The sequence below is a fragment of the Ambystoma mexicanum genome, chromosome 8, assembly GCF_040938575.1.
Source record: "Ambystoma mexicanum isolate Mex_15411 chromosome 8, UKY_AmexF1_1, whole genome shotgun sequence".
Taxonomy (NCBI): domain Eukaryota; kingdom Metazoa; phylum Chordata; class Amphibia; order Caudata; family Ambystomatidae; genus Ambystoma; species Ambystoma mexicanum.
The window spans coordinates 585,219,745-585,237,842 of NC_090929.1; the positions used below are offsets into that span (position 1 = coordinate 585,219,745).

Here is an 18,098-nt window from a genome sequence, read left to right on the forward strand (position 1 = left end):
ATGGAGACAACCAACAGATTCAGTGTGGAGGGTAAGCTGAGAGATGGCTAATTTCTCCAGGAGCTTGCGCAGGAAAGGAGTGATAGAGATTGGGCGAATATTTTCTGGGATAAAGGGGTCAGCTGAGTGTTTTTTGAGCAGAGGGTGCACAGCGCCATCATCCCTCCCACAGCTCCAAACACCACATTGCTGCTGATATACAAGAGGATTGGTTCATTCCAAACATCCAGGAACTCTTGACAAGTACGTTTTATTAGATGAACCATGTGTCAATGTTTCAGCAAAGGCATGACATTACAAACACTGAGAGGCACTCAGCCCCATCCCACTGAGCCATTCCGGGAGTTGCACATAGACAATGCGTAGATGGGCGAGAGATGCAGCGGGTCCTGGTATCTGATCATTGTCGTCTGCCCCTTCTCACGTTGGGTGGAGGCAGGTCCTTGTGCACATCTTAATGCCAAATGCGTGGTAACACGCCGATGGGGCGTGTGTGATGTATTAAGGTCAGATAATGGCACACACTTTTTCAATGAGTTTAAGGAGATTACTGCACTGGTCAACGCATTCACACACCAATATCTCCCATGAGGAGAGCATCAGACGGACGTAGGGCAGCAGCTGTTTTAGGTGATTAATTCAAAGACTATTTGACAACTCAAACACGAGCACTCAAATGTATTTCCCGACAGATTGCACCACCACAATCAGAAGATGTGCCAGGCACCACAGATTCCCCACCTACTCAACTGCTGCTGCCAGGAGAAATTGTCTACGTGCGGTCCTTTGTCCACATGTGGAACAGCCCCACATTCAATGGACAATTTGAAGTAGTATGTTCTCCTCCTCTTGCGCTGAAGGTCAAAGGGCTCCATTATTGGATCCACTTATCCGACGTCCGGAAAGCATCTTCAGATGTTGCACCAGCACTTTAAAAGACTGGTAGTGTGCATCTACCTCATTACCCTTCCCACTGGCAGAGTTCAAATTTGGATTCCCCACCCCAACCAAACACGTGCACCTGCACAGCTGCGAAAACGTTGCATTTGCACAGGGGAGCACTCTCTTGTGCTCCCTCCCTCTGTCTCCATGCTCTCTCTCCATCTCTCTTTCCTCTCTCTCTATCGCTCTATCGCTCTCACTCTCACGTTCTCTCTCTTTTCTCTCTTTGTGTGCATATGTTTTGCCTTTAAGATTGTGAAAAAGATGGATTGACCACTCTTAAATCACTCATTATACATTAGAAAGAATTGTAATTATAGTATTATGTCTAGGGTTTCGGTTTCTTACATGTGTGCAATGCATTTTATAGCAGGCATATTTGCTATTTAAATGTTTGTTTTAAGGATTTATTTAGGAGCTTCTTTTATGTTAGAGGGACATATAAAAGAAGAGGGAGATTGGGGGTAGAGGAAGAAATTACAATCTCACTGTAAATACCACACACCCAAATGAAACTGAACATTTATTTACCTCAATGCCCAACTTTACACAACAACATGTCAACAATTCTGTACATAATAACAATGTATCTCCTCGCACTGGATTGTTAGAATATATGGCTATGTTCCTACTGTTTTTAAGAATTTCTAATGCTTTCTATAACACAGACTTTACTAATGTAAATAATATTAGTAGTGTTATTAAGGGATATATAGGTGCACCCAAATGTACAAAGAGACAAGCACGAAGGGCGAAATATGACGCCTACCACGGGCTTGGGCTCGATGCCATAGAAGATGTGTGTCACCCAGAAAAATCTAATAGTTGGTATACGGACATGAGCTTAGTGGGGAGGAACAAAGTGAATGGCAGTTGTTATGTGTGATCGTTGATACCGCATGCCTCAGGGGCACCCAAGGTCTTAGTGCCAATTCTAGAGGTGCAATGCCCAGTACATCTTGCGCTATGTCGGCTCAGGGGCACTTTCCAGGCATATAATGTGAGACTTGAACTTGTTGAACCAGATAGCCTGCAATGCGATAAAAATCCAAAAGGGAGCACATGCCTGAAAAACCCTACTTGGTGATACAAGGACTGAAATACACAAATAACAATTGGCAAGAAACAATGGTTAGTTGCATGGCAGAGGGTCTAATGGGATACAAAGAAGGGGTTCTGGCCCGGGTAGAAGTAGCATGTGCACAGTTCTGGACTGAATACATCACAAAGCTAAGATGGATTGAAGCAATGAAGAAACCGGTGAAAATGCACAGAGAAGAAACATATGAACTTTGCTTTTAAAGTGCTGGAACAGTATCTGTAGGGGCCAACGAACAGTGCAATATGACTCTGCTCATTCCTGATCTCAAGAAAGGCACAGCTGCAGTGATGGATTACTATTGGTTGTGCGGCCCAGAAGCGTACTTGCACCTCCCACCATCATGGAGGGACTATTGTTCACTGGCCACTCTGCACTCAGCCCTGCTTGTAATCCCAGAAGTACATTTGCAAAGGGGGCCGACAGAGACTTTTGCCCTGCCACCTTTCTAACCTCTGAAGAAGAGACAAGAAACCTGTTGACAGCATCAAAGTTCCACACCCTCCCTGGGAAAGAGAAAGGCGTAACACTGCAAAGGAAGAAAAGAACAACTATCTGTCCAAAGACTCATCAAACTTGCTTGATGACATACCAGACGAATACAGGCTCTTCACCAAAGCAGAGACTTTCTTCACATCCTTGTTGCAGCCCGGTGTGCAAACTGGACCCAACTCTAAATGGCTGCAGGTTGTCCGTTGGGAACTGATACAGCTTACTATCGACACTGAGCAAGGGTTCCATCTCATAAATGTGAAACAATGCACCCTGAGGCTGATGACGATGCAGAATCGCTGTGTTCTAGATATGCTTAGTGCTGTGGAGGTAGGTGTGTGCAAAAGAATCAGGGATTCCTGTGCCGCCCGAAGATGCTGAAAATGGCTCTCTGTCACACATAATTGAAGTTCTACACAACCTGGAAGTGCGCATGAAGAAAGAAGTTTGAATATAGAGTGAAGATAGGTTCTCTCTGACTTTCTCTTGGGCTCCATCCTGGCTGGGGGCGATTGTGAAAATGCTACTGCCCGTCATGTTCCTCATCTTGGTCATCCTTTGCACACGCCAAATTGGATTTCGATGTTGTTCCAAAGCAGTGCCCAATAGCGCAATGATGATGGTCTCAATTGGGGGAACACCCAAAGCACCTCGCGGTTCCCAGAAAGATGACACAAACAAACCCTGTATGATAGAGATTATTTTATCCATTACACCCACGTGGCACAATCAACACACCCCCACCAGACCCCGAAAATTATACAGAACACTGGGTTGATTTAGCAAGATTGGGGTTGTTTTTACATGACATGTACCCCAGAGGAATACGCCCAGTCTGGTGCAAGTTTACGGGATGTTTGCAGAGCATGGGTTCCAAAGGACAGGTCACCACCATACCTGGAAGCAGAAAGGATAGAGCGGGTGCAGAGGGAAGAGGAGAATATATATTGGAACTTAGCTTCCAATGACACTGCGGGGGAGTTGGCTAATTTAGGATTAACGAAAGGGGAGAATGTTGGGAAGGAGAGAGGTACTTCCCATGCCCCTAGGCGATACTGAAAGAGAAATAAACACTGACAGAGCACATCCAGGGAGCAGGGGGGACAGGGGTGCACATAGAGGAGGGTTCACGATCACCTTAGTGCATGCATTACAAGCTATATGGTAGATACTTGTGTGGACACCATCTTGCCAAGCGGCAGCCATCTTAGAATTTAGGCCCAAGCACTTCAAACAAACAGCATTAGTGTGTTAGTATTAGACCCATTGCATGAGCGCGAACACCATCCCCACCCTGGCCAGGATTCAGTGATCCACAACATCTTCCATTGTTTAGAAAGTTACAGGTCCTCACGCCCTGGGAAGAATGCGCCCTGCAAGCTCATGAAAAGGGAGCAGAACATCTCTTGGCAGTACCATCCCATGAAGCAGATAGAAGGGCCATTCTGCCCCTAATGATCTCCACATGAGAAATACAGCTTTGCCATGCTTTCATCCCATGACCCCTCGATTGATCACTAAAATCAGATGGCAAGGCTATCGCACCTTCTGAAATGGGTCACGTGATTTGTGCAGCGAGTGAAGCATGTGAGTTAGTGTGACCTCGGCTCACCCCCTCAAACCCATCCCTGTATGTGCCAGGAGCATTGTTATAACATAACATTGTTTATGCAAGTAGCCAACTAATTGCTAGGCCAGAATCACCACAGATGATGAGCCTAGTGACGCCACGTGGACAAAGATAGACAGATGAAGATGGACCAATGTCCTGGCATCCCATATGGAGCAGGCCCTACATGTATAGGGCTCCTCCAGTTCGTATTGTAGAATTGTACTATGTGTAGTGGCATCATCAGGGACATCGTTTGTTCTTATAATGTGCTGCACATGCCTTCGGAACTCAGAACGTTCAGCGGCAGCAGAGTTCTTTGCTGATGCACTTCTATTTTGTAGAAATAAATACTTGTTATCCTTGGAAGCGTGTCTTGGGCCGTTTTATCTTTGCGGGCTATATTGTTTCTGGAGTTAGCGTGCAGGGGCGTGCCTTCAGGACTCCGAAAGATTCATCAAACAATCCAGTTTGGAGTATTCCCATGCAACCTTGACATATCCTGAAGTTGCAACAAATAGTGTAATAGAGCGATTGTCATGGCATAGAAGGAGGTCTTAACGTCCAGGAAATCTCCATCCAAATTCTTTTTGGGAATAGTATTTGCAGGATCTTGTAACCCGTTTCACTAGGGAACGAGTACTGTATGTCAGGAAGCATGCTCTGGATAAATATGATGCGGTTTGGAGTGCGTTTAATGATCTCTACATATCAACAGGGCATAGTGTCTTGTAGTCTAATGTCTATTTTATATCGTCCTCTTATCTACCTTATGTTTCTCCACACTTTTATAATGTTAATTGCCTATATATTCTGGAAGGAATTTTGGACTGGTTATTATTGCTTCTGAACCTTTCAGTCCAATACCTGCTTGTTTACTTGAGCCGTTGGTCCATGCCCGCCTCTTGAACGGCCTCTGTGAAACTAGGTTTGTCCCCTAATAATTCACTAAAATGTGTTTAAAATGGTAATAAAACATGTAAGATCCAATGACATTAATTACACAATTTAGGTTCGTTATAAAGGAGCAGTCTAGTGTTAGCAAAAAGCCAAACCCACCCAATTAAAGTGAAAGTGTTAAGCGACAAATTATACCAGGAGCCGAATTTGATTCGAGTCCTAATCAGCCCTTTTATCACTCACAGGCCGTAGCCCTTATGCCTTGGATTAACAATTAAAAGTTCAAAGTACAATTGCTAAATGGTTGTTTGAAATGTATGCCCTCCAATGCCAAGTGTCCCATCCAATTGCCCTAAGTCTCTATACCGTTAAGGGCATTTTCTGTCCATGTACATATGAAGCCTAAGTATTTGGACCATCAGTCAAAGGAGGGGTTCTAGGCACACAGGTTCAAATCCAAGCAGCCGCAGGTCACCTGTGAGCATATATGAGCACCGATTATGGCTCGACCTCAGTGTTGGAGTGGCCTACAGTGAACTCTGGAGATTTCCTGGTAGGCCTCTGCCCTCTGCACCCTGGGCCTCCTTTCTGTGGTATTTCCAAATTCCCCATAGGAAACAGGTTGGGTTTGCTGAAAATGTGTAATATGGGGCCACTTTGAAAATTATTTCCAGGGTCTCTTGTGCCTCCCAGTCCACCCCTGCTTGACCTGTCCATGTTCATGGGGTCTGAAGAAGGCTAGCAGAGTTGGTGCAGGAGCTAAAGCACTTTTAAGTAGAAGTATGTACAAACCTATAGGCCCCAAGCCTGAGCAAAAGTAATAGGATCATTCTTGGAAGGTTTCAGTGGACAAAGAAGATGGAAGGCATATAACTGACCCGTGTTTGCTGGCTGGTTAAAAAGAAAAGTTCTTTCAACATACTGTGCCACTGGTTGGGAAACTTACGAATGAAAACACTCCCCTGCATGCTCAACATGTCCTCGGGGTCCTAACATTCCTGTGGTGTGCAGCGTGCTGCAGAGTATCTTTATCTCTATCTCTAGAATAGGACCTCTATCTCTAGAATAGAATCTGTATCTGTCTTTTCAACCTTGTGGTCTTTACGTGTCATGGGGTTTATGAATGAAACGAGTATCCCTGCCAATCCAGCTGGTCCTCTAGGCACTAGCCCAGTCATATGAGCACTCATTTGTAAAGGTCTTGATATTTTCTGCAGCTATCTGAAAAACTGAATGAGCATGAAGGCTAGCCCACCTCATTTTGCCACGATTTACCTCCTCTGTGGATCAGTGTTAAAACCTGAGGTATTGCAGCAACAGAATCGTAATCGTGACTATCAGTTGGACACTGTTACATCAAAATGCTTTGACATTGAACACTTAGAGGAGGTCTATATAAACAATCATCCCATGTTAGCGTTATAGTTTTCATTAGAAAATATTTGACAAAAGTTAATCTTGACTCCAGTGTGTTTTTTGGAAATAATCTTTCCTGCTGCATGAAAGAAAAGTCATCAGGTTGTTAGAACCCTTCTACTGCTTCTTCGGGGTTTACACTCAATGCCATTTGTAAGGCCAAGAGTAGGCTTGTGCCCTTTTTATTGATGGGGGAACACACATTTATTTCCATGCAACAAACTGGACATAATGTCATTTCTTTTCAAAATATTTCATAATGAAAACTACAGAGTATCATGTATTGATTATTTAGGCATATTTTTTTCTAGGAAAAGCACTTGTGATTTCACTTGGACACCAGTGATGGGCATTAAATATACACGGTAACCTCATCTTTTCAATGTAAATTGTACATTTAGTCACACTCAATTTCAAAAGATGTCTCTCACAGCCACATTTAGCTTTAAAACAGAAAAGTATATGTATCATTAGAGCCAATCAGAACGCTGTTAAAAAATCTTTCCTCTAAATAGTAGTCCCAGTTATTTTGTACTGATTCTGCTGAATATTGTTTTGTTTTGCAGATGTCTGGGGGGATATTTTCTGCACTGGAAAATTTACATGACTTGGACAATGCCAATTGCCACCCACTGGTTTGCTTTTTGTGCCACGAGCAATATGAGCATCCTTGCCTCCTGGACTGTTATCACAACTTCTGTGCCAGCTGCTTGCGTGGCCGTGCTGTGGACAGTCGTCTCAACTGTCCTCTCTGTGGGTAAGAAATGTACAAATAATTAGAATTTAGTCTATGTTCAATCTATATAACATTCTATGAACCACATTTAAAATGCTAGAAGCTATTTCAATTGGCTTTTCTGATATAATCAGAGAATAAGTGTTTATTGGTATTGGTTTAATACAATTAGTAACTAGTGATGTAGTATCATTATTACCGCTATTCCAGTTATTCCAGTAGCTTGGCAAATCTTACTGGAAATAAATATCTTTCATAAGCCAAGCTGTATCTTATTGTTGGTAAAGAAAGGCCATTGAGGACCATAACCTTTCATCATACAACAATTCTGTAGTCCATAAGAGTACAAGTATCCAGGATCACCACATTTCAGTCCAGATACACACCTAACTTGGCAATTACCAGCGTTTATCTCTCCACTATCTGGAATCCGGATGTATGTCGATTAACCAGTCCAATCTCAAGCACGCAAATATTTTGGGAGAGATGGACGATGTAAAATGCAAGCAAAACTAATTGTGTAGGGGGACAATCACAACTGAACAAATGGCTGACTCTGAATAACCTGCGTACATGGCAAGTGGTTCAACTGAGAAAACGAGTGGGAAATGTGGCTTATTGGTTGAGTTGTTGTCGAATGTGGAGCCAAAATATGTATGGCTTCCCTATATAGCTACAATCTGGGGCACTAGGCAAATTGCTCCATATGCTTGCACCTCAAATCCCGCTAATGCACAAATTGCACATTACATTACATACAGACTCACTTTTAAATTGAATATTGTAGGCAAGATGCACAAAAACGAATGTAGAAAGTGCTTTTGTTCAAGGACTACAAACCAAAATTCAAATACATGTACCTACTGGCAGCGAAATTAAAGAATCACTGGCACTGTTAACAATGGTGTTACCAGTAACCAATTAAGTCTTCTACGATAGGAGGAAGCGGGTGCAGATTTTGGCAAATTAAAAATAAGTCTGATGGCTGCATTTTGGGCAACTTGCAGGCAATTAATTTGATTTGTTGGAATCCCTGAGAAAATAGGTTTACAGTTTATTTCAAGTTTGGAATTTATCAATGATCCAATGACTACAGGTAGGTATTTTTTCTGAAATAAGAGAAAGAAGGAGTCACAGAAGTCTGAGCCTGTAGTACATAGACTTTACTGTCTCACTAACCTGCTGGTTGCAATTCAAATTGGACTGCCAAATGCAGCCAAGATGTTTGCCCTTGTCTGTATAAGAGACAGGAAAACCAAATAGAGAGCGGCAGGGGGGTAGATGGCATGGGTCAGCCACGAGATGTTTAGGACCAAAAAGGATAACCTCTGTTTTGGTAGGATTTAGTTGCAACATATTTGACAGCATCCAAACGTTTATTTCTTGTGCACATACGGATATCTGTTTCATTGAGTTTGAGGAGTTGTTAACCCATATGTAAATATGTGTGTCATCAGCATAAGAATGATAAAGTAGGTTGAATTTGGAAAAGATGCTCAAAAGTGGTCCATTATAGATAATACATAGCACAGGTAATATGGAGGAGCCTTGTGGAACACCACAGGGGACGGGAAGTGAGCTGAAGTAGTGAACTCCCATTCGACCTCTCTGTGGCATTTTAAAGAATCATCCACCACTTGGGCGACTTCGATCAATCAAGATTTAAGAATATCGAAAATGCCACAGAGAGGTCGAGCATAGCCAACAGACTAAAGTCACCCTCATTAGCTGATCTCAGGATGTCGTCCCAGACAGCAAGAAGTGCTGTCTCTGTTCTGTGACTTTGCCTGAAACCTGATTGAAATAAGTTGAGAAGATAATGGTCTTCAAGGAACTTTTTTAATTGAGAGGTAGAACCCTTTACAAGAATTTTCACAGGCCATGTCAGGCCTGCAATTCGGCGATAGTTCTGAAATGTATTGTGAGCCAGCAAGGGTTTCTTTAGCAGAGGTGTCAGAAAAGATATTTTAAGATCCTTTGGGACCGTACCTTGGGCAAAGGAGGAAATTACAAAGCTATAGATAAACTTGCTTAGTTCAGAAGCATGGCGTTTAGCCAGACATGCAGGTGTGTAGTCATGATTGTGATTTGTGGGTTTTAAAGTCATAACTAGAGTACAGTAAAAATTCCAGAAACGATTGTAGCAGCATTTTTTGGGGCATTTCTATCAGACCAGCTCACCCGTAATGAGGACACATGTCTTAGCACTCAGGAAATGAGCCCCATACAATTCAAACAGCACCCTTTGGATCACACTGAAACACTGTCAGGTTGTTCGATTTCCATTCTATTTCTGTTATTGAAAATAAAACCATTCTTGCCACACTTAAACCCTCCACCTGGCCTAGCGACGCATGTACCGCTAGCGTCACCATGGATTTTGCAGATATTTTGTGCCCATTGATTGGTGAAGTAATTAGAGCTTCCTTTAAAGATTGTCTGGTTCTAGGTGTACCTAAACAAGCATGGGATATGCCTCTTTTGAAAGTAAATCTATTGATCCTGAAGATTGTGCCAGTTATCGCCCTATCACAAATACCGCTTTTATTCTGAAGATTCTGCCCAGTGTAGCCACCACTCAATTGCATGCCCACCTTGAATTGCAGCACCTTTTAGGGAATCGTCCATCTGGCTTCTGCCCTGGTAGAGGTATTTAGCTGGCACTACTAGACATAAAGGATTCATGCTTATAGATCATGGATCAGGGTCACATAGGCCTCCTGATGCTGTTGTTGACAAGCTTTATGTCGACATACACAACAAGAGAAATTCATACAATGCAGTACAAAAATATAAATACTTATCACATAAAATACACAATTTAAAAAGTAAAAACAAGATATCATTACAAAGATCTAGAAAGACTATAAGTATTTTATATTCTCAATGATTTTCAAGTCAACATTGTTACTTCTTAAGAAGGTTGTTCCTGAAAGCAACAGTTTTCATTAAAAAAGCTGAAACAGCAGAACAACCAGGTAGAGAGGGGTTATTCTTAAGTAGTCCGATAGCTCCCCTTCTAGTTCTGATTCGATTATAGTTTAAAATTGGTTTAAGCCATTCACTCCAAAGGGCATCATACAGTGGACATAAAAACAGAAAGTGCAGTTCATCTTCCATAATAATCTTGAAAGAAGGGCATTCAATTGTGATGTTCAATCCCCAATAGCTTGTATACGTTGCAAGAGGTATTATGCCAAGACGCATTTTGGTATAAAGAGTTTTCGCATTCGTGGGTCCTGGGAAGTCAAGGTAACTCTCCATGCCTGAACACAATTTTTATGAGCTATACATTGAAGATAGTTGGTGTGAGTAATATGATTTCAACTTTTCTTTATGATCCCAGTCATTATAGTGTGTTATTAAAATGGCTTTTGATGGTATGTTAGTCCCAGAGGGTCGATAAGCCTATTTGAGAAAACATGTTCATGACAAACACAAGTCATGGCAACAATGTTGCTCCATGGGTCTGTAGGATGTCACATACACCCTCTCTATAACCAGACAATTTGCTACTGTTACACATTTCTAGCCAAAAGAGGCTTAAGCATAACATTGAGTTTCATTTCTGTTATGCTTAGCTCTATGGTAACAAGGGATGATGGGGCAGGTAAATCCAATAGATGTTTGAGGATTATATTTTCTCTCACCTGTAATTTTGTACAGGGTTATATCCCTGAATTTTAACCCCATTGACTGCAGTTGGGGTGGCTTGGGCTTTACAGACTCTCATATCATGTGATCATGTTTTACCTCTGAAACAAAAAGAAAAATTCACAACAGCACCACCTAGCTATTCTAGAGTCAGTTCGCTGTTTTCTTTTTCTAACAGCCAGTTTAATTTATTTGATATTTGAACTTCTGGACATGTAAAGACTGGTACGATTTCTAATATCATTTATTGAGTAAAAATGAGGTGAGAGATGCATAGCGTACTTTGTGTGACAAACCATTATTTTTGTTTTAGAGGTATTATCACTTTTCCTTACATTGGTTTTGCAAAAACAGTAAGCTGATGTTGCAGAACTGACGTGGTTTTAGAGATGAGGACCGCCTTGCTCGCAAATAGTAAGGGTCCCAACCTCTTTCCACCTAAACAGGGGGCATCAGCATCCATATTATTAATCATAATGGCAAAGTCATTGATATATGAAAGAAACAACAATGAGGCTAAAATACAACTTTGCCTAGCCCCCACATTGATGTTCACCAGTTGAGTACAGTCTCCCTTAAGTCTCCAGCGAATTAAAGCATATTTTTCATCATATAGAGATTGAATCACATAAAACAAATGGAGTGGGATTTTATAATCTAAAGGAGTCCACCATAGTAGGTACTGTAGCACTGTGTCAAAGGCTGTTTGTAAATCAATGAATGCCAGATTCAAAGTCTAGCCCTTCAATTTAACATGTTTTTGTAGAATGAAAAACATCCTAAAAAATTGATCAATTGGCAAAACTCTTTTTTGGAACTGAGCCTGTGCTCCAGATATAATATGGTTGTCCCATTCTCTATCGGCCCATTCCTGCAGCCGATAGAGAATAATGTTTGCATATGTTTTGGCTAAACAATCAATTAGCGATATTGGCCTATAGTTTGACCTCTGTATCACCCTTTTTGTAAATTTGAATTATTATGGCATCCTTCTAGCAAACAGGGATGTTGCATGTAGTATTAATTCCGTTGAAGAAATTCCGCAAAAAAGGAGCCCAGGAATCCAGCTTTATTCTTGAAAAGATCTGCTGGCAGGATGTATAGACCGGGAGCCTTGTTGGCATGCCGTGATAGAAGGGCTCTGTCCACTTCAGCTAAGGAAAAGAGTAAATGATCAGTGGAGAGCGGGGATTGGTCTTTAGGCGAAAATATAGGGCACTGGTCTTTATTGGCTTTCAACAAGTCTGGATTCACCTTAACTGGGACTGGAAAAGTTCATGCACAATTATACCTGGGATGTTATTGGTTGCATATCCTTAATCCACTTTTACACCATTCATATTCATAGACCACAAATCCCTCAATTTCTTCAGCCTAGTGGCCTCAATGAGACAGATAGTCAGCTTATCATGAAAGTCCAAGTGAGACAAGGTTGTATTACTTAAAGAGTATTCTTCCAGTAAAGGTAACACATTTGAATAAAGAGACAAAAGAACAGGAGTGTTATTAATTGAAGGACATCTAATAGTCTTCCGGTTAGTTGCAGAATCTATACTCAGAGGATAGGAGAAGGTGTTTAAATCCTTATTTTGAGTAGCACTGAAAGCAATGTTCGCAATCAGGGGATCACGGTTACCCTCTGTACCTTCAATTACTTGAAATAATTTGATTATAAACCAATAATCTACATTGATTAGGATATAGTCTCTATGACTCTGCTTGGTCATTGTCCTATAGGTGACATGTGCAGGGATATTCTCTGAAAAACAACCATTACATCCTATCAACCCCTGGAGGTGAGTGACTGCAGCAAGGCTGTTTGCTAAAGGATAACTACACCGAGGAGGATGGGCATGGAGATCTGGTATACCCCAGGTTTCCCCCTGCATTTTTACATCTTCCATAATAAAGTTTTAGGTTCAAGCTGGCAGTTCATATCTCCCAATAAGATGAGAATTCTTTCTTCTACGTTAGCAGTGTTGTTAAGGACAAATGCTAGGGATTGCTCTAGGTTGTTTATTGCTGCTTGGTTGGGTCTTAAATAGGTGTTTAGGATTATTAAAGTTGGTCCCCCTTAAAACCAAGTATGATATGATATGGCATTTATAACGCGCCTATACACAAGTGTTTCAAGGTGTGACGAGGCAAGGGAGGAGTAACAAAGGGAGGACAGACAACGATCCTACTAGGCCAGGTGTCATTGAGATCGCGCAAGTGCGTGGGAAGGCGGAAGGGACAGTGCAGTAGAAGGGAAAAGATAATAACAATAAATAAAAGTAAGGCCAGCATGTGGCAAGTGCATGGGTAAGTGCAGACATCAGGTGTCAAGGGCTGGTAGGGGGACTGTAGGGATAGAGAAACAGTCCCCAAGTTAGGGGGTTGCCAGGCGGGCAGTTCAAGTGTGTGATACTGGTGGGGGAGGGACCTGGGCCCGAGATCAGAGGGTGTCCAGATAACCAGTGCAGTTCCGGTTACAGCCAAGAGGTCAGCAGGGGAGAGGAGGAGAAAAGGCAGAAGCAAAGAGAAATGTTTTGAGGTACTTACTGAACCAGAGATGGTTCTGCTCAAGTTTAAGGAAAGCAGGGAGGCTGTTCCTGAGGGAGGCCCCAGCCGAAGAAAGAGATCTACCACCAACTTGTTGCTTGGAGAAGCGACTGACCTTGAGGGAGTTGGAGGCGGATGAGCGAAGAGCTCGAGAAGGCAGATAGTTAGGAAGAGAGAGTTGAAGGTATTGAGGTCTTATGCCCCAGAAGGCCTTGTGGACAATGCATAAGGTTTTGAACGTAATCCTCCCAGCCACTGGGAGCCAGTGCAAAAATGTCAGCCCTGGAGAGATACGATCCCTGGGCTTGAGGCCAAGGGCAAGTCTCGCAGTCCTGTTCTGGATGACTTGCAAAGGGCGGAGAGTAGAGGCAGGAAGATTTAGAAAGAGGCTGTTGCAGTAATCCAGCCTAGCGAGAACCAGAGCTCTGGAGACAGTGAGCTTCTGGGGGAAGGAGATGAAAGGAAGAATACCTCTGAGGAGGTGCAGCTGGTAGTGTCACTTCTTAGAGATGTCAGAGATGTGAGGAGAGAAGGAGAGTGTGGAGTCGAAGATGACCCCAAGGCATTTAGCCTTGCAGGTGGGAGCAGGAGGAGGGCCAATAGAGGCCGGCCAGAGAGCTACAGGAAAGGAGGGAGCGGGTGTGCCGATGAGGAGAATCTCAGTCTTACTGGCATTAAGGCAGAGGTCATTGGCGGCACACCATTCCTGGATAGCAGACAGACAGTCAGCGATGAGGGAAGGAGAAGAGGAGGCCGAATGTAGCCTGAAAATGAGCTGGGTGTCATCCGCAGAGCACTGAAAGTTGGGGCAGAGAGCGGCAATGCGGTGGGCAAGGAGTGCCAATTATGGTGGAGACGAAGGGCCCAAGTTGGACCTGGGAGGGTCGGTCAGAGTGGAAAGAGGTCAGCCACGCCAGAGCCTGACCAGTGATACCCAGGTTATCACGGAGACGGTTGAGCAGGATGGCATGGTTGACAGTGTCAAAGGCAGAAGAGAGATCAAGCAGGATGAGGACACATGGTGTGTTAGAGTCAAGGTTGGAGAGCAGGTCTTCACGGATGTTCAGAAGAGCAGTTTCCATGCTTCTGGCAGCTCTCAAGCCAGACTTATGGTCATGAAGACAACCAACAGATTCAGTGTGGAGATTAAGCTGGGAGATGGCCAGTTTCTTTAGGAGCCTGCCCAGGAAGGGAGTGATGGAGATTGGGTGATAGTTAGCCGGGCAGGAGGGGTCGGCAAAGGGTTTCTTAAGGAGAGGGTGCACAAGGGAGTGCTTCAGGGGGGGTGGGAGGACTCCAGTGGCGAAAGAGTGATTGCAGAAATCATACAGGGCAGGAGCCAGGGGGTCAATGTGGTCCTTGAGGGTTTTGGAGGAACAGGGGTGAACCTGTTTTGACAAGACATTTATAGATCGGACTTGTCTAGAAACCTTGTCTGCGGAGAACAGGGGAAAGGCAGAGAAGGAGGGAAGAGAGGTGGCTGCAGAAGGGTCAGAGGAAGAGCAGGGAGTAGAGGGAGGGAGGGGAGAGGAGGAGAGTGAGGACAGGATGTCCTGAGTTTTTGAGATGAAGTGAGAAGCCAGTGCCATGCAGAGGGCTTGGGAAGGGACAGGAGAGGTAGATACTGCGGCAGGATTGGCCAGTTCCTTGCAGATTTTGAAGAGTTCAGCCGAGTTGTTCGATGCCGCAGAGACGCGGTCTTGGATAGGAGCTCTCTTCTTGGTGAGGACAGAGAGCCGGTATTGCCTTTGGAGCTGGCGGCAAGCCAGTTTGTCAGAGGATGTACATGAAGCATGCCATTTCCTCTCAGCCACCCTGCACTTGCGTTTTAAGGTGACGAGGTCTGAGTTGTACCAGGAGTTGCACTTGGCTTTGGGCTTCAGGCTTCATGTGGATTCTCATCACAGGGGCAAGGATATCAAGAGTATCAGATATAGAAGAGTGGAGTGTCGAGAGGGCTGTGTCAGGGTGAGAGTCAGCCAATGGGGGAAAGGGGCCGCGAAAGCCTCAACTGATACGCACTTCATGGGTCGAATGACCGAGAAGGTGCGTGGCAGTGATGGAAGTGGCTTGGCCTGAGGGGTATGGAGAGTGAGGTGGGAGGAGAGGAGAAAGTGATCACTCCATGAGAGAGGAGTGGAGAGAGGGACAGAAAGGGGGAGGTCTGAGGAGATCAGAACGTCCAGAGTGTGCCCTGCAGAGTGAGTTGGGCCAGAGGGGAGAATAGTGAGTGAGAGTCACAGAGGTTGTGAAAGAGTCCAGAAGGAGGACAGGTGGCATCCAGTTGGATGTTGAAGTCTCCAATAAGGAGGAGTTGAGTGGTTGAGGCCAGGAGTGAGGAGGAGAGGTCCGCCCACTCAGAGAGGAAGGAGGAGATCGCACCAGGTGGCCGATAGATAGTAGCCACAGAAAGGGAATGGCTAGGGGAGAGGGAGAGCCTGCAGACGAGGCATTCAAAAGAGGAGTAGGCCTGCGTAGGAGTGAAAGAGGCAGGAATCCACTCGGGGAAGATCAGGGCTACACCCCCTCAAGAGCGGTTGGACCTGGGTTTGGAGAGGATCTTGTAGCCATCAGGGAGTGCGTGTCAAAGCTAGTGACAGAGCTGGCTGTGAACCATGTCTTGGTGAGACCGAGGACATTGAGGTCAAGTTCTTCCAGAAGGCGGCAGATGTCGGAGGAGTGTTTGACAGCTGAGCGAGAGTTTAGAGAGGCTATATGGAGAAGGTTGCCATCCTTTAAGGACTTCCGGGAGGGGTACAGATCAGAGGTACGCCCAGTGTAGGTGTAGAAGGACCCGGCGAGGGGGCAGAGAGGGAAGGAGAAGGCATGGTACCCGAGGAGGAGGCAGCAGGAGGAGGCGAGGTAGCCACAGAAGGGGCATAGGGGACAGCAGGAGAAGAAAGGAAATTGATGAAGCGCAGGAAGCATCTATTAAAGAGGGGAAGGTTGGCCTGAGGGACTTGGACCAGGACGGCCCCACTCGAGTAAACATTAATGATGACCTTAGAGGAATGGACAGAGGACAGGAGGGCGTACCACCGAGTGCCACCATTAATGGGAGAAGAGGAGAAAGGAGAGAGCACAGAGACCATATGAAGGGTCCATAGGTCTGGCGAAGGAACGGCAAAGAGGATGTCGGTGAGAGTTTCCTTGGAGGAGGCACTGGTGTAGGTGTCAGCGATAGGGTGGCTTGGGTTGGAGACCAGGATGTCCTTTTAACAACTTCTTCCTACCAGATCTAGTGAGGAGAGCAGGATAGTCAATAGAGAAGCAGTTAGAAAAGATAGGAGTTACAGAGAGCATCATAGAGTAGGTAGGGAGAGGAGAGAGGTGGAAGGGAGAAGGGGAGACACTAGAGAAGGACACAGGGCAGGGTGTAGGCAGACGAGACAGTTAGAGGCAAGCCGGTTGAGCAATAAGACAGGACGACAACACTTAGAATTAAAGAGCTCTCAAAATGCACATTTTAAGACCGGAGAAGAAAACACACCTGAGTTTAAGAGTGCTGAATGGATGTAGAAAGGCCTAGGTTTCACAATGCAATTTTAAATACTGATACAGTGCATATTATACAAACAGGGTGTACTAGATGCAAACTATCTGGTGACTCCAATTCTATCATTTGCATGTAGCTTCTAGGCCTATGCTAACCCATAGGAATAGGCCACCTATAGCGTGACCCTTTTTTAGTTTAGATGTAGGGCGGAAGAAGGAGCGATAGCCTAGTTTATATATGGGCTAACAGTCAGGCTTCCTGGAAACAGATGATCCATGTTTTTGGTGCTTAGACCGGAGATGTTCCAAGAGAGAATGGAGTGAGATATACAGTTTTCCAAAGGTGGCTTTGGATCTGTGTCTTAAAGTGGAAAAAGGTTTACAGGGAGTAACTGTCTCAGGGTAAGGATCTGCACACTTTGTTCTCTCCTTTCAGGAGAGAACAAAATAGTCTAAGCTTAGTAACCTGTGAATCGAACATTGCCTGTCACAGCCTGGATCCTGTAAGACCCCATCCGGACAATGACCATTGTGAAATGGACATTAAGATTGGGGACCGCAGAAAGTCCCCCAAACCCAAGGCAGTGTCTACTGTACTGGTGGCCTGTGATTTCAGTCCTACGGGTACTCAATGCTCCAGTATGGAGGAAATTAGAGCACACAGTCCATGGCACAGAGGGAGCACATTCAAGTGCCATGAATAAGGGTGGCCTAGAAGTACCACAGTATATCTCCACAGGGTGCCTAATTCATGGTGAACAAGAAAGAACCAAGGGATGCCCTATTAAACAAATGCCTACATTGGTTACGCACCGTTAGGGGTTGTGCTTTTGTGTCCAGAGAAGCCATGGTGGCTTATTGTAGTGTGCCCAGTGAGGGCAAGAACCACCACTGTAAAAACTGAATTCTGGGACTGGACAATGGCCAACAGTGTCCTGGGAAGAAGTGGGTGGGCTGGTCGGATGGCCAAGAGCGGTCTCACAATCAGCCAGAGCGCTCACCCAGGATTTGCTGGCCCACTTGGTACTACTCCACTCACTGCTCCCCTAACTGGCACAAATCTTACTCCTGTGGGAATAAGGTCTAGTGGGGACTAATGTAGACGGTCGAGGGAGTCTGTGGTATTTCAATCTGGGCCATGATTATAATTAAGGGAGCACCAAACCAATGGGATTTGCCATTGTTTCCCCTATACTCTTGTTGCTCCTTTC

General features: G+C 44.5%; 1 protein-coding gene across 2 annotated transcripts in view; it reads left to right on the top strand.

Moving 5' to 3' along the window:
* Positions 1–18,098, top strand: part of RNF207 (ring finger protein 207) — a 1,212,833-nt gene that overhangs the window by 74,342 nt on the left and 1,120,393 nt on the right. For both annotated transcript variants that reach the window (XM_069610286.1, XM_069610287.1), the window contains exon 2: positions 7,025–7,215. In XM_069610286.1, coding sequence (XP_069466387.1) covers positions 7,025–7,215 — 191 coding nt within the window. The remainder of the gene's footprint in view (positions 1–7,024; positions 7,216–18,098) is intronic.